The sequence below is a fragment of the Rhipicephalus microplus genome, chromosome X (genome assembly GCF_043290135.1).
Source record: "Rhipicephalus microplus isolate Deutch F79 chromosome X, USDA_Rmic, whole genome shotgun sequence".
NCBI classification, from domain to species: Eukaryota; Metazoa; Arthropoda; class Arachnida; order Ixodida; family Ixodidae; genus Rhipicephalus; species Rhipicephalus microplus.
This window is the reverse complement of record NC_134710.1, coordinates 14,410,210-14,427,855: the sequence shown is the minus strand read 5'-3', so window position 1 is coordinate 14,427,855 and position 17,646 is coordinate 14,410,210. Positions and strand designations below refer to the sequence as shown.

The window sequence follows — 17,646 nt, the reverse complement described above, 5'->3', positions numbered from 1 at the left end:
TGGCGGAGGCCAAGCGTACGCTCGTTCTTCTGTTCGAAGTTCGCTGGCGGCAGACACTCCGCGTGCAGTGCATTGTTTGGTCACGTGTTCGCTTGCTCGAGCTGAACAACGTCGCTCGCTTAGGACTCCCCGACTTGTTAGTGGCACGGTGGGTCGCGGAGTTGTGGCTGCGGCCGCCGCTCCTAAGCTGTTGCGCTACGGGGTTGCAAATGAGTCTTTAACGATGTGTGACATCACGGTGAAATTATTAGCATGTCATATCTCACGTATGTTTTCATTTCACCTTGCACGTATTTCTCATATGCATTTGTATTCATCCTCGGTCACGTGTGACTCACTATTTTACATATTGTGCAGCCGTGGGCACACACCATGCTGAAGACTGTGTGCGCTGGCGTCTGCGATGCCTGTCATTCATCTCTTTCTTCAGAGCAGCTTCAGATGGACTGTGCAAGATGTGAAAGTAAAGTTAATTGCATGTGATATTTGAACGATTGTTTTTATATTAAGGTGCACGTACTTGTCATATGCATGCATCTTCATCTTCTGTCACGTGTGTCTAACTATTTTTACTATATTATTGTACGTGCAGCTGTGGGAACACAACAGGCAGAAGGCTGCGTGCGCTGGCGTCTGCAATGCCTGTCATCTACCGCTTCCGTCGGAGGAGCTCCCCTAGGAGTGAACAAGATTTGACAACGAGACTGGACTTGCACACTTCATCTTGCTAGGAAGCGCAGCCACTATTACAAAGAACACACAACACAACTTCAACTAAACATTTATTGCAAACGTCAGAGTTTATAAAGGGGATGAAAAGAGAAAAAGAATAAAAATATGAATGAAAAAGATAAAAATGGTGGACAACAAAAAGCACACGTGCCAGTCCCGTACATTACTATCCATTATTGTTTATCACCACATCCAAAAAGCATAGTTCTTCCCGCGTGAGCGAGATAGAGGGTGCACTAACACACTCAAAATCATCACGTGTCATTTCAGCCGGTTCTACTATCAAACGGGTTAACAAATCTCTGTCTCGATACAGCACGCACGTGTTATCGAAATAAGGCACACAACCCCACTCCTTATAGTGGATCGCCAAGTGACCATCGGTACCCTTCTGCACTTTATTGTGGTGCTCTTTTAGCCTTTCATTAATGCATCTTTCGGTTGTTCCCACATAAACAAGACCACATGACAAGGGCACGCTGTAAACAACCGATTGTGCACACTCAACATATTTATTGTGATGCTTAATTTGGCAACCTTTCTTTTCTTTTGAAACAGGACAAGTTTGGCGACATATTCTGGACAGTTTTTCAGGAGCAGACATAACCACTAGGACGCCCACCTTATTACCAATCTTTTTAAGATTGTGTGCCACACTATGGATATAGGGGACAACAGCCGTTTTACGCTGCTGCAAGGAAGTGTTAATACGCTGCCTATTTTGTTTCTTTAGGCCCCTATGTAGCGATTCAGCGACGCGTATAACCATTCGTTGCGGGTAGCCTGCTGCCTTCAGTCGCAAAACCTGTTGCTCAAAGCTCTTCTTCATGAGGTGAAACCATGACTTCTTCAACGAATTAAAAAGGCACATTTGTGCAACAGACCTCTTCACTACATTGGTATGGGCAGAAGAGAAAGGCAACAATGGCTTTTTGCTCCTGGGCTCATAAAGCCAACAAACGTGGTCATCTTGAAATTGCAACGACAGATCTAGGAACCTGAGCGTATCACCATAGGGCGCTTCATGTGTAAGTTTCAGAGGCTGACAAACTGTCTCAAATACTCGAATGTGGTCTTGTTTATGTGGGAACAACCAAAAGATGCATTAATGAAAGGCTAAAAGAGCACCACACTAAAGTGCAGAAGGATACCGATGGTCACTTGGCGATCCACTGTAAGGAGTGCGGTTGTGTGCCTTATTTCGATAACACGTGCGTGCTGTATCGAGACAGAGATTTGTTAACCCGTTTGATAGTAGAAGCGGCTGAAATGACACGCGATGATTTTGATTGTGTTAGTGCACCCTCTATCTCGCTCACTCGGAAAGAACTATGTTTTTTGGATGGGGTGATAGACAATAACGGATAGTAATGTACGCGACTGACACGTGTGCTTTTTGTTGTCTACCATTTTTATCTTTTTCATTCATTTTTTATTCCTTTTCTCTTTTCATCCCCTTTATAACACTGTAAAAAATATCCGTGTTTTAACGTCGGAGCAGACCGTAGAAACTACAGAGTAACATCTGTTTCCTGAAAAATAGCGAGACTGGACGTTTAAAGCACAAACTGTGCTGCGGTTTATGGGAAACAGCAGGAGTTGCCGTAAAGCAGCAGTCGATGTTTCCGTTCTTTCGCTCCTTCCGTAAAACACCAGAAAAACGTATGTCTTCTGTACTTCAAGAACACGCTTCCGTGATTTGTGTGCACGGCGACATACTGGCTGAACTTTGACCATTCCCCCCGTTCGACAATGATACAGTGAACTAGAACAGAAAGTTAAGCGACAGCCATGGGCAATGCCTTGAGAGAGCTGTCGGCGACATACTGGCTGAACTTTGACCATTCCCCCCGTTCGACAATGATACAGTGAACTAGAACAGAAAATTAAGCGATAGCCATGGACAATGCCTTGAGAGAGCTATCGTGGCGGGTGGCTAACGTATACATACAGCGGCAACGCTGCAGTCGCCGACTAAGATGAGGCGTCCCACAGTGTGTAAGGAATGCGCAGATTCGCATTGTACGCTCATGGAAAGTCAGAAAACGAAGACGGAAAGTGTGATAACTGGGCAGGCTTTGATGAGGAAATTAAGCTTAGAGCAACATTGGGTTCGAAGATAGACTAAGAAATACGAGAGAATGAGGAAGAGAAACTGTTCATTAACTCACAATGGAGAAAAAGAGCTGCATGCAGGATCACTGGAAAGTGCCAGTATGGATACATATATATATTCGGAGAGGCGGAGAAGGATAGCAGCGGTAAAAAAGAAAAAGAGAACGTTTCAGAGTTTTTACCGATTAAGGAAGAGGATAATTACAGCATTATGATACTTCACCGCAAGGGAAGCTAAATTTACTATTAGTAGCGAAGTCGGGTTGCCATAAAAAGTTATAAAGCGAGACGATATGGTGGGCCAGCCTTCGTTAGTGTGGTCACACTGACGAAGGCTGGCCCATCAGCCGAAACATTTGTAATTAGTAAAGGTGTTTCGGCGTACGTCGTGCTTTTTCGCTTCCGATATATATATATATATATATATATATATATATATATATATATATATATATATATATATATATATATATATATATATATATATATATATATATATATATATATATATATATATATATATATATATATATATATATATATATATATATATATATATATATATATATATATATATATCGTCGAAAGGCGCTGCACTTCGTTTTCAATCTTGCAAGATTGAAAGCGAACAGGTACTTGTACTGCGTCTATGAGACTTTATTGACAAAAGATAGTGAAAAAAAAACATACCCGTCCAAGAATCCCTGCATATATGTGAATCTTGATGGTGTGCATAATAGTTTACGTTTTTTTTTTTTTCGTCACATCGTGAGAATGCACGACACACAGAAGAAGAGACAGTGTACATGTTCTCCTATTTTCGTTCCTTTTTTTTTTCGTGCTTGCAAGCCTTGACTTGTTTAGTGAGAGCAATCCTATAATCGTAGCTGCGTTGTATAGTTGGCACACCAATTAACACGCAGTCAATGAAACACAGTAATGAAGTGTATTTTAAAAGGGTGCGGTTTGCTGTTTCTTTGTATGAACTCGTTGTTTTCACGCTGTTTCGCACCGTCAAGCCTACCATGCAAGCTCAAGCCCAATAATAAAATTTGGAAGGCTCGGGGAAACGTTTGTTCTTTTTATGAATTCATGAGTCTACTCGGTGAACACCGACGGCGACTTCACTTCGTCACCGAAGAATTCATCGGTTGTTGAATGGTTCTCACTACCTGCGACGAGAACATCGATTCTTCAGAACTATTTCCCTTTACACCACTTTTCCTGAATAACCGATAAATTTTTTGCACCACCATAGCTCTTCCCAACCACAACAGGCCAAAAGAAAAAAAAATGCGTTGATGGTCACACAAAATAACACGACTGCTGCGGTGTGTCCGGCCATCACTGCCCAATAGAATGGGTGCAAGATAGCATCGGTGCATCGTGGTGTCGGCTAGAATACAAAAACAAATTGTAGGCAGGCGCTAAAGTAGTCAGTTTGCCCCAAAGGGAGCGTCGCGAGTTCGATTAAAAGCCGCACCACCCGCCGGTGCCGTTTCAGCTGAGCGCCTCCCTTCGTAGCCTAAGAGGGCGCTACGAGCGTCGTGTACATCAGTCACGGCTGCATCTGCTCCCACAAAAACGCCGGATTGCCCCGGAACTTCTCTTCCTGCCTCCAAGATTCCTGTGCGCAAGGTCAGTAAAGCTGCTAAGACTCTTTTGCAACCAAAATCTTCGGGACTTAAAGCACAGAAGCGAAAAAAACCCCACAACGAGGACGCGCCCGGGGTACGTTCAAGGCTAGGCCTAACAAAGCACCCGCGCCGACCCAACACTGGCGCGGGCGCAACGCCGGCTACTAGTGACCCCAATGCCGAAGTGCCCATGATGCTGTCCGCGTTCGACATGGACACCACACCACCTTTGAGTGCAACAGACAAAGCACACGTGTTTTCCATGCCTGCACCGCTTGCAAGTCATACGTTCATTACTACAAAAATAGGTGTAGGAGACGACAGGGGCAGGAACTATCACTTGGCTGTGTGTAAACTTATTTTGCCATATTTGGCGGAATCTGAGTGACAGCCGTGAGGTACGATTGGTGCTCGCATTTTGCATGCAGGTTGTGTTGCATCTTGTTATTGATTTACGTGCTCAGGACCAAGTAGTGCTAGCAGTTCATTTGTTTGGTTCCTCACTTGTCAAGTTTTTTGGCGCACTCTTCACTTGTTCAGCTCAGTGGTCTCTGGCACCCTACGTGGTCAAGGCAGGCGGCTATTGTCAGAGCTCTCTCACCTTCCTGCGAAGTCCATCACCTGGCACACATCACAATCAGGTAGGCATTTATTTCACCGTTATCGATCATTACCTATCTTATAAACAGTTATAAGGTGCACTCGCATGCCACAGCTCATACGAGCTAGGCATGTAACATGTCTGTCGCTATTATAAGGTGAATAATGAAACACGTGTTTGCCATGCTTGCATCGCTCATACATACCTTATTACTAAATTAGGCACAGAAAACAGTAGGGGTAGCAACGGTAACATTACTGTGCGTAGGCATATTTCAGTGCATTTTGTGGATTTTTAGTGTCGGCTATGAGGTACGACCATAGTGCTCGCACGCTGTGTTGCACCTTTATTGAGTTGCGCATGCAGGAAGCAGTACAGTGAACAGTTTAATTCTTCGGAATTATATGAAGCATTGCTTGCACTCAGCAATAACGGCATTTTTCCTTTGTTAGTGTCACTTAATTGTATTATTGTGGTGAAGCCTGCTGTTGAGTTGCATCTTTGTAGTTTGAGGATGTCACAGGTCTGTTTGTGCACGCACTCATTAGTGATCTCCTCGGTGCCCATGCACATGGCTGTTATAAGGTGCACTTGTAAGCCGGATCAGCAGGAGTCTGCTGTCACGTACACACCAGGCGTGTACGTGTCTTTGTCGTCTTATCGAGCGCAGACAAAGCACTCGTGTTTTCCATGCCTGCATCGCTTGCAAGTCATACGTCCATTACTACAAAAATAGGTGTAGGAGACGACAGGGGCAGCAACTGTCACTTGGCTGTGTGTAAACTTATTTTGCCGTACTTGGCGGAATTTGAGTGACAGCCGTGAGGTACGATTGGTGCTCGCATTTTGCATGCAGGTTGTGTTGCATCTTGTTATTGATTTACGTGCTCAGGACCAAGTAGTGCTAGCAGTTCATTTGTTTGGTTCCTCACTTGTCAAGTTTTTTGGCGCACTCTTCACTTGTTCAGCTCAGTGGTCTCTGGCACCCTACGTGGTCAAGGCAGGCGGCTATTGTCAGAGCTCTCTCACCTTCCTGCGAAGTCCATCACCTGGCACACATCACAATCAGGTAGGCATTTATTTCACCGTTATCGATCATTACCTATCTTATAAACAGTTATAAGGTGCACTCGCATGCCACAGCTCATACGAGCTAGGCATGTAACATGTCTGTCGCTATTATAAGGTGAATAATGAAACACGTGTTTGCCATGCTTGCATCGCTCATACATACCTTATTACTAAATTAGGCACAGAAAACAGTAGGGGTAGCAACGGTAACATTACTGTGCGTAGGCATATTTCAGTGCATTTTGTGGATTTTTAGTGTCGGCTATGAGGTACGACCATAGTGCTCGCACGCTGTGTTGCACCTTTATTGAGTTGCGCATGCAGGAAGCAGTACAGTGAACAGTTTAATTCTTCGGAATTATATGAAGCATTGCTTGCACTCAGCAATAACGGCATTTTTCCTTTGTTAGTGTCACTTAATTGTATTATTGTGGTGAAGCCTGCTGTTGAGTTGCATCTTTGTAGTTTGAGGATGTCACAGGTCAGTTTGTGCACGCACTCATTAGTGATCTCCTCGGTGCCCATGCACATGGCTGTTATAAGGTGCACTTGTAAGCCGGATCAGCAGGAGTCTGCTGTCACGTACACACCAGGCGTGTACGTGTCTTTGTCGTCTTATCGAGCGCAGACAAAGCACTCGTGTTTTCCATGCCTGCATCGCTTGCAAGTCATACGTCCATTACTACAAAAATAGGTGTAGGAGACGACAGGGGCAGCAACTGTCACTTGGCTGTGTGTAAACTTATTTTGCCGTACTTGGCGGAATTTGAGTGACAGCCGTGAGGTACGATTGGCGCTCGCATTTCGCATGCATGTTCTGTTGTGTCTATTGATTTGCGTGCTCAGCAGTTCATTTCTTTGGAATTGCACGACACATTGCTTACACCCGACAACATTGCGAATTTGCACGTCACTTAGCCATACTACTGCTTAACTGCAGCTAATCCAGCATGGGAGTCCTTGTGTGTACCCAAGAAGTTGGTGTATGGCAACAGAATCAAGCGATCGCATATGCGAAGTTTTGGGTGCCCTATCTTGAAGCCACCCATTTCCATCTCTTGCGCGTACTACTGGCAGGCTACGGTGCAATTCATACTTGGTATCAACTGTTTGATTAGTCAATATATCACAAAAAGCTTTAAGTAATTGTTTAAAGTAATTATGTTTCAAGCTAAAATTTTAAAGTAATTGTATTCAATATTGGACCTGGCTGCACTTGAGAGGCTGAAGCTGCTTTCACATATGTGCAAGATATGAACATCTGTTGTCAACATTAGCGATATAATGGATAGCATTACTTAAGTTGTGAACATGTGTAATGTTGGAGCATATGCTAAGCTCACTTTTGACTGCACATTCAGGAATAGCCTTTTAAGAGACCCAAGTTGCGCAAGTATGGGTGCAGTTTTCTGTAGAATTTGTGCAGTTAATGTTACAGTCTCCGTCATTATTTCTTTTCCTTGCGCCGCCTGCTTCAACTTAGTTTAAACATTTGTAGCAGGTCAAGAATATTTATATTCACTGTGCTCTTATATAGAGGACTGCTTAAAAAGCATTGGCTAATGTTCATATGAAATTGAACATAACCTGACATGCTAACCAGATATTGGAATGATTCTACTATTGTAGACTGTAAGGTATTATTACCATTGTAGCAGTGTTTTTATTATAAAATTGGGCGGTCTGAAAAAGTGCACAAGCCAGTGAATGTAATTTAGCAAAATAAGTGCTCTACCTTCATTGCAGCCATAACATCAATGAAGAATGCCCACTTGCCGGCATTGCGCACAGACATTTTCAACATTGACCGACTACTTCGAGCACTACCACTATCACAGCAGTGTGTTGGGCGGTGCCCTTTGCCCTTGTGAGCCTTGTGGAGCTTTGTTTAAAAACTATCAGAGCCTAAGAAGTCACGTCTTCAGACATCACAAGAAGCGATGCAGCAAACAGACTGATGATGCGTTTGTCTGCTCTGTGTTGTCATGCGGGGCGAGTGTGCCTACTCGCACGGAGCTTCTTGGTCACATAGCTGCCCATCTGGAGAGTGGAATTGATGCTGTTATGTGTCCTTTTGTGGGTTGTGGTAGTGTGCTGAGGTCAGCAGGTTCCTTCAGAACACATGTTTCAAGGTATCACCGGGGCAAAACTGCAACACAGTGCACGGAAGTACCTGAAATTGAATCCAGTTCAGATCAAGAGCACAGTAGCACACCCCCTGCTGATGTTGGAGATAACTGTGAAAGGGAGTCTGGTTGTGACAGCGATTTGCCGCTGAACCCCTTTTTTTTTTTATAGTGATGTCATAATCGTGGAGTGCACGCCATTTTCCTGCTCATATGCTTTGGTGTTTACAAAAACAAAAGGAGCCTTTTTTATTTTGCAAACAAAATCTGTTGCAATCAATGCTCTATCTCGTCCACTTCTTTTTTTCTTGTCTATGTGGTTTACGTCCCTACCTTTCTTCAGCCTGAACCTACTAGCCAACAACATGTTCTAGTAAGCTGGTGCAGTAGTTTCAGGGTGGTATTCCCCACCAGTCTGTTTTTTGTCTTCTTTTTTTGGCGTGTCACAGCTGTTGCACTCAATTGTAGGGTGGTAATATAGTTCTACATTTCAATCAGTTTTCACTTTAATATCTCTACAGATGAATTCATCTATTATCAAGTAACTGTTATTTACTTTGATTTTTGGAATAATTGCAGGAAATCTTCCAGGAGAGGATGGCGGCCTGTGCGCCTGCATTATTTCAGATGATGGAGGAGGCGCCGACGAAACATACTATGGAACTGGTGGTGCGCGTGAGAGACGAAGGACAAAGAGAAAAAGCAGTCCAGGTAGCTGTGCTACCATTCCTCTGCGCGCATTTTAAGGAAGACAAGAACTACCTTTACCAAGTATTTGAAGTAAGTTTCACTTTGTTGCATTATGTTAGTACAAAACTGGACAGTAACATCTTTTCAGAAAGTGATGTATTGGTTTGTTGAGAACAGCTTTAGGTTCTAGATTTTATAGAATACAGTCGATCCCGGGTATATCAAACTATGATATATCGAATTATTGGCTATATCAAAAAGTTGAGAGATCCCCTTGAATTTCCCATGCAAAAATACGGGACTGCTGTACACATCTATCGAACTCACGCACAGCAGAACATCCGCTAAATTGAACTCTGAGCCACGCTAAAGCCCACAAATTGCATTTTTCCTAACAAATAATGATCATTTATAGCCACAATTCGACAAGTTCCGATCCCTTTTCGCGTGCAAGTGACTAAAAGGGGGTGCTGAAAAGTGAAACATTGAAACTCCATCTTGCTGATCTAGCTCGTTGCACAGCACTTGTGAGTGCACCGGTATGCTTGATGTGCGATCTGCAGGTTTTAACGTGGGGGCATGGTGATGACCGAGGGCACCAAAACGAAGTGGAATGACTTAAGGAAGTTTAGTGATCTCATTGCGATGTTCGCATTCAATCGTGTATGATGGCATGTGGGACTGAAAAGCGTGGCCTTCGAGATGTGCAACTTCATGAGGTATTTTGGTGCTTCCGGTTTTAGAACGCTCATTTCGGAGGCTACGCTTTTTTCTAGCTTTCCGCACCAAAGCAACAGCTGTCGGTTACAAAATGACAAAGCCACAAGTGACATCGCTATCACCAACATGCTGACGGTGGGAGCTTGCTCGTTTGTGGGCAGCATCGCCTTTTGTGGCTTGTGGACCTGTGTACTTCTCGCCTCGTTACTGATAAATCATCATTTGGAAGTCGGCGCTACACATTGATACGCTCGTAGCGATAAAAATCATGGCTGGTGCTAGGAGCGACCTCAAGTAAAGCACAGTCGTGAACTGTTTCTTTGCGGGCTTTGTGCCAGGTGACGACTTTGAGTGCGTCATGACTGCTGTCAAGGGCGTACAATGCCTCAGTAAATTCTATGCCTTGTTAGTGTTTTCGGGCACCATCTCGGACAGCGAGCGGCTTCATTGGAGCAGAAGACGACGTCGCTGGTTCTGACTGCATGGATGCCGAGATGATGCCCAATGTTGACGGTGCCGTGGAATTATTGCTTTCGCCACCAACGCTCTACGGAGCTTACATTGGCATTCAGTGCCACTCAGCGCTGTTGTGGCCGAATGAGCTGAATTTGCTTACTTGGAAGGGTCCAGTGATATTGAGGACAACTGAAACTTGGTGGCACGCAAAAAGAGAGAAAAGTTTACAGACTATTTTCAAGTGAAATGAAGTGCGATAACTTGCAAAAGTAGATGTTCAGGCCTTGTTCTTTATCATATTGTGAGAGAATCATTCTTTAAGTGCTTGTTAGGATTTCAAAAAACTGTTTTTAGGTCTGAGATGCTCTAATTTATGCCTTAAATACACATATTTTGTGTTTCGACTCATCGATATATTGAACTACATATATCGCGATCCCCTTCGAGTTCAATATATCTGGGATCGACTGAATGCTGTGCAGGTTTTTAGCACAAAACAATAGCTTTTTCAGTTGAATTTTGTGAAAAAAGCTGCTTTTGTATAAAGGAAAATTAAACTTTGACTGCTGAAATCAGTTTTCTTCTAATTTCACAATTTCTGAACTTTGAGCAGACTTAACTTTTTTACACTTCTTAATCGATGTATTTTCTTCCCATAAAGAACAAGTGCAATGCTACCGTATGAGAATTTAGTGACCGCTGCAGCAAAATTTTTTGACAGAACAAATATGCTAAACATCCAAAAATACCTAATTCATGAATTGCTGGACACAAGTTAAAAGGAGGATAGTGTAGCTTTGCATATCTTTTGCCTTTGTGCTTCATTTTAAGGTAATTTTGGTGGCTTTGTACAGCAGCATTATTCATTAAAATTACACCGGAACACGCGCTTTGTCACAAGTATCAGCATTTGAAGATAGTGTAAAAAAAAGGCAATTTTCAATTTTTTTGTGGAACTTACTTTGGTTATCCGCATTGTGTCGTAGTCACAAAAATGTTCTGAAAAAAAAAATACACTGCCCTTGAGCCAACAGTTAGTGCGGGCAGGTGCCATTGTTTCATCAGAGCCACTAGGATAGGGAGTGAAGTCCCCAAGCATCCGACTATAAAGTTCACAGAGTGAATGAGAAGGAACGTAGCGCTGTGAAAAGTGAGACTTCATGCAACAAAAACTGTGTTGGGGCATGGTGCACGCATGGTGAACCACAGTGCACAAACTTGGTTTACTAGCCTTTTTCAGGCTCAATGGGAAAAAAAGTGTTTGTGTGCAATCAGAGTGCTCCACATGCACAAAGCATTAGTTTTTTGCAATGCACTGCAGAACAATGTTTCTCGTCACTTTGGCTGTAGTGCCTCATTACGACGCAGTGAGGAGGGCACTAAGAATGGGAATAGGCCAGAGTTGTTGCAAGATGTTGCTCACTTTGTCCCTTGCTGTCGCACATGCAAAATAATTTTAAGCAATACTATCACCACTAACATTGATATATTGACCTGCAATCATTCAGAGTTGTCTATGATGTTGCTGTAATCCAAAGAGAAAAATGAATCAAAATGTGAGCAGGTTTTTTTGCGTGCTCGCTATCCATTCTACTTTGCTCTAAAATTGTTCCAAGTTTCAAGGCTCCTAGGTAGGTAATTTGTACTTGGTGCACACAGCCTGCAATAGACCAGGAACCATGGTGGAAAACGGAATTGCAGGGATCGCATCTCTGATTTATATATTGGAATGGCCGCAACTGTACATATCTCTTTGTGCTTTTGTGTACATGGGATATTTTTGCTCATCCAGGAGGGAACAAGCATCACTGAAAAGCTTGCCGAGTTGCCATCAACGCCTACAATCATTGCACTGGGTGAGTTCCCTTGTCGATATCATTATGTGTTGATTGTTGTGCGAGGAGGTCAAGTAAATTGATGACATTTTACAACATGAGTGTGAGCCTAACTCCAGCTACAAGGTGCAGTAGATACTTATACACTTAAATAACAGATGTTGTCGGAGGAGAAGAGTGGAAGATGAGGGCAGACCTGCAACTGGGTTTTATTCAGTACACTCATGCAGGGAACCTGCGTTCATTCTGATAGTCTGAGTGAAGTATCACAGACACAATCATTGCTTTTGTTCATTAGGAAAAAAGCCTAGGCAAGCTCAAGTGCCATTGGGTCACAACTGCATCTCAATTCTTGTCTTTGCCAGTAAAGTCTGCCATGGTTTACTAAAAGTAAACAATTCGTATGCATTTAAGTTGGGCAGGTGAGAACCTTGTCTGGTCTTTATCAAGGGCTGGTGTTCCCTACATCATTCATTTATACATTGACCTGTATGACCAATGTTAACATTCCTCCATGTCTGAGTGACTTCGTTATCCTACTTGACGAGCGCACGTCGAACTCAGTGGGGTGGCACTTAGTGCAATCTTGCACACCTCATAGAGGCAATGCGGGGTCTTAGCATTTACCTTGAACGGCACAGAAGAGTAACCTTCACCCACAAACTAGCTCACCAGACAAAATGCTGTGCTTTAATATTAACCCAACTTTAACATCAGATCATACATTCTGAACATATTTACCACGAGCATGTGAAGACTTATTTTATGATTGTGCGTATTCGAAGACTGAAAAAGGCCATTGCACATTTTTTCAAAGGAAGCCTTGGAAAAATTTTGGGAGCGTACAAACCACTAGTAGGGTGTGTAAAATTGCACTAAGTGCCACACCTTTTAGTTTGTTAGTTGCTTATCAAACCAGGAGGAATGTTTACATCAATCAAACAGGCCAATATATATATGAACGGCGCAGGGAACACAAGTTGTTGATTCCTGACAAGGGTCTTATCTGCCTCTGACTTCAGTGAAAGTCCATTGATTACTTGTCAGAAACTATGACAGCCATTACTGGCAAGAATGAAATTCGGAGATGCAGCCTTGACCAATTGGCTCCTAAGCTTGCTGAGGTCTTCTTTTTTTTTTTCAGGAGGAAAATGATTGGGCCAGCGTATTTGGCTCAGATTGTACAAGAATTAATGCAAGTCTATGATGCATAGATGAGGAATTTGCAGACTGTAGCGTGTAACCATACGTGTTCTAAATGAAGCCCATTGACGAGTCTGTACCCATCCTTGTGCTCTTCTCATATGTTTCATTTGAACCACACCTTGATAACCTTAAAGGGCTCCAACACGAAAAAGGGCAGCAGGTGCGAAGGTGGCCAGAAGTCTCGCACAAGTGTGCACACAAAGATAATGAAGTTGGCCCAGAAGCTGCGTTTCAATCAGTGAAAGTGTGAGCATGAATCATACACATTTTCTGATGATATCCGGTTATTAGAGCTGAATATTATCTTGATTGTGGCTTTGCATTTTCAATTTAATTTGTTTGTAAGTATTATGAGCCTGGCGTTTTCTTTTTTTTTGTCCTTCGGAGTGTAGTCAAAATATACTGCTATTATTTCACAAGAGCCAGCACATGAAAATGCACTCTCAATTGAGATTTCTATATACTGTGAATTGTGCCAAGGACATATAGTATGTTGTGAAAAGAGAAAAATGGAAGGTTTGGCCTTAATTTTATCCTAGTTATCAATCTCACTGATGCTTCGTTAAAGAACCCCAGGTGGTCGAAATTTCCGGAGCCCTCCACTACAGCGTTTCTCATAACCATATGTGGTTTTAGGACATTAAACCCCATATATCTATCTAATCTCACTGATGCTTATGTTAAACAGGGTTTGGAAATTCATTCATCTAAACCAAGGGCATACACAGAACTTTTTAGGGGGAGGGGGCCCTTTTTGATCTGAACCAGAGGTCTGGGCAGGCAAATGGTAATTTTGCGCTAAGTATTTCATGGAGAAAAAAGTTTGGGGGGAAGGAGGGGAGAGGCACGGGCCCGGTGTGCCACCGCCTGGCTACGAATAAGTGTAGTGTATATTCACATGATGTTTCTTAGTTCAGGTCAAGCTCTTTCAGTTTTTTTACAGGATCCTCAACCCCCCCCCCCTCCCACCTCAGCATAGTGAAAAAAAACATTCTGTGATCAATAAACAGTGCTTAAAAAATTTCACTAAAGCTGCTGCTTGGGCGAGTTGGTTCATGATTAAAATATGTGCCGTCTTTTTTTGCGCTGGTAAATCTATATTAAGAAAGTTCAGCCATAATTTGTAGCTATATGTGGCACATAGAGCTTAACAGCAGAATGCAAAGTTGAAAATCAGTATAGGTATTCACCCGTGCATTCTGCTATACAATAGCAACAAATATTTCTGAAAATGTAACTGCTCATTCTGAGCATGATCAGAGCCAGTGGGAAACTTCTCAGGAGCGCCGGGCAGGCCCTATACATCCTGTGCATTTTTGCTGATTTTAGGTAGTTTTCTCAGTGACTAAAAGGGATATTCATATAATCCATACATCATTTTCTTCCAAACTTTTTGCTCTTTTAACTTCATAATATAGAATTTTTGTGAATTTTTTACCACTAGAGCTTGACTTTTGAGTTAATTGGCATCTATGAAAATTTGTAACACAATAACGGTAAAGTGCATAGCTTCTATTTTGCTTCAGTAGCTGTATACAAAAAAAATAATCAACTGGTTATCTTAAAATACATGGGAAATAATGGTAGCTAAGTAATAAAAAACTGTTTTGAGATATGGAATAAAGTTCAAAAACAGGTGAAAAGTGATCGCACTGTCAGAAACACTGTTCAATTATTTTGTTTAGTAGTTACAAGCTTGGTAATCACTGCCAAAGTCAATTTTTCGCCGTGGAGCCTCTCGCAATGCTTGTCTTGTTTTTTTTTTTTTGTGAGATGTCATTCAGCTCTATCTGCAACGTATCGTCAAGTGTGGTCAACGATTTCCAGCAAATTCATTGTAGTTTGGCCAAGCTTCAATCCTATCTCAGAATAGAGGCTCGTGTGATACTACCATTATTAAATGCAAAAAAAATATTCAATGTCGCCATTTCTAGGACTCTCACCCTAAACAAAGAAAGGAAAGATTCTGTGACTCAATTCCCATTAACTCAACACTTACACTGAGTCGTTCTCACACATTGTTATTCAGTTGCATCAGAAATATTAGTCCATGTCCATTAGAGCATACCCGTTGTCCCCATGTATATACGTGATTCACCTCGAAAGATGCTGAAAAGGCTGGGAGGTTTAACAATAAAGAGCTTGCTGGTTCAGCACCTCAGTACGTCACAGGGATTTATTCACATTAACAAGAAAACTGTACGGGCTTCAACGAAATTTACACTTCCTCAGAACCTTCTTTACCCCCAGCATCTAAGGTTATCGACAAGCACGGCAAATGCAAGGTGTAATGATGCTAGGAGCTGAAAGTGTTCCAACCTATGTATTCTGAAGGCGGATTGTGAATACAAAGGTGCACAGTGTCTTCGGACTGCTTTAGAAGTTACCCGACAATCTTCTATACACAGCTGACTCTAGACAAGCATTTTGACTTTTGTACGTCAGAAAATTAGGCCGTAAGCATAGAGCGAATGCAAGGGGCTTGCACTAGAGTGTGTTTTCACTGGCTACTTCCTTTTGGAAAAACTGGTTTTGAGCCACCAAAAATGCTGTTTATGAAAAGCACGAATGTGGATGCACAAAGGGACACCCCTCCCCAAATTGCAAAGAAAACAAAGCGATTTTTTTTTTCACATTTTGCTCTACCACGTGCCCCTACTTTTTGTATCAAGGGCCATATACATACACAGAGAAGGCATTATAAAGTGTGTGTAAGTTGCTTCTTGCATTCATTTGATCACTTGTTTTTCACATTCTTTTCAGGCATAAACATGCTGAAGTGATGAAGAATGGTGATGTAGCAAGCTACAGCACATGTATTATATGTAAATAAATTCATCTGTGTTTTGTTAATGTTGCATTATTATTTATATGGTATGCAGCAGCAGGGGTGGTTTACACACACACAGTACATAAAGACTGCATTAGTGTAGGTTGAAACAGTACATAAAATTGGACATAAAACTCAATCATGAGAATCTACAGGCAGCCACATAAACATTCCATTCCATCCCGTAAAACATCGGCTTTTCGACAGTACTGGTCAACAAAAGCTTGTGTTAGTTTTTCACAAATTAAGTTACTACCAAAACTAAGTTTATTTTATGCTCAGTGAAACAACTCTTTCCTTCAAGGCAAAGAAACTACACAAAACCTTAGTCAAGCACAGAAAAGCCATTAAACGAAACCAGGTGTTTTACTGAAGCTTCTGTTTTCATTAATAATAACGGAATAATTTACAGCCAGACTGCTCTACAGCGATCTCCGTTTATTCCTCCTCTAAATACAGCAAATTCTGTATTCCTACAAACAGAGTCATGATGTGTTTGAGATAACAGATTTGCTGTGTTTGGGATAACAGATTTGCTGTGTTTGGAATAACAGATCTGCTGTGTTTGGAATAACAGATTTGCTGTGTTTGGGTTAACAGATTTGCTGTGTTTGGGTTGACAGATTTGCTGTGTTTGGGTTGACAGATTTGCTGTGTTTGGGTTAACAGATTTGCTGTGTTTGAAATAACAGATCTGCTGTGTTCAGGAATACAGATATGATGTGAAAGAGAATACGGAAAAATGTATAACAGAGACTTCGTGATACGGAGCCTGCTGTTACTCATTTACAGAATGCCTCCGGCAACGATTTACCAGCAGCTTTTGCTGTGTACCGAGACATTTTTTTTTACAGTGTGTATAAAAAAGACTGTTCTCTTATATTGTTTTTTTTTTCATTTTTGACAATCGAAGAGCATTGCTTTGACATTGCTTTCGTATTTTTTATCTGTTAGCGTATACTCATTCGTAATTATTTGGTTTATTGTGCTAATCTAACCAGCCCATTTCTGTAGCAAACCCTCTATGTATACAGCAATATTTCAGTTCTTATGCCACTGTCTCCCTCTGTCCGCCACAATGCAGACTACATGCTTCCGCATAAATTGACACACGTGGGTTCGTGGAATTTCGTTCCGTCATTGCATTCCGAGCAAGTGCCTTCAGGGCCCCATGCGTCAGCGAGCGCGTTGAGTTATTGGCGGGCTGTCACTCTTACCACCGAGCCATCGTCCTACAGTGGTGTCAACGCATTTCAGAAGATTTGAAAAGAGCGACATTTGTTTAAATGGCACTAACGTCGAATTCCCAGATCTATGCTAGCTGTGCACTTTCTGTCATTCCCGTCGACACTGTTTCTTCTTTAACATTTGCGGTGGCTGCCTGCTCTTCAAAGCTGTTTTAAAAAGCCTCGATTGGAGATCATTTGTCAGTGCTGACGTTGCGCGTGTTTCTTGTGAGCTCGCTGAGGTGACAGCGACATTAATTTTGTGCTCTTTGGCAGCAGCCGACTCATTTGCCAGAAGTTGAAATACTTATTTTGTCATATGCCCGGAAAAACATAGAAAATGAGTCGTGGGGCTTGTCGCGCTACTGTAGATCTCTCCCTCTACATATATACATACATAC

General features: G+C 42.3%; 1 protein-coding gene across 1 annotated transcript in view; it reads left to right on the top strand.

The window, feature by feature from the left end:
* The first annotated feature begins 223 nt into the window (after positions 1–223).
* The window catches only part of LOC142775014 (uncharacterized), a 133,371-nt gene continuing 115,948 nt past the window's right edge, over positions 224–17,646 (top strand). Inside the window, exons 1-4 of the mRNA XM_075876297.1 lie at positions 224–238; positions 4,372–4,485; positions 5,025–5,125; positions 6,054–6,154. Coding sequence (XP_075732412.1) covers positions 224–238; positions 4,372–4,485; positions 5,025–5,125; positions 6,054–6,154 — 331 coding nt within the window. The remainder of the gene's footprint in view (positions 239–4,371; positions 4,486–5,024; positions 5,126–6,053; positions 6,155–17,646) is intronic.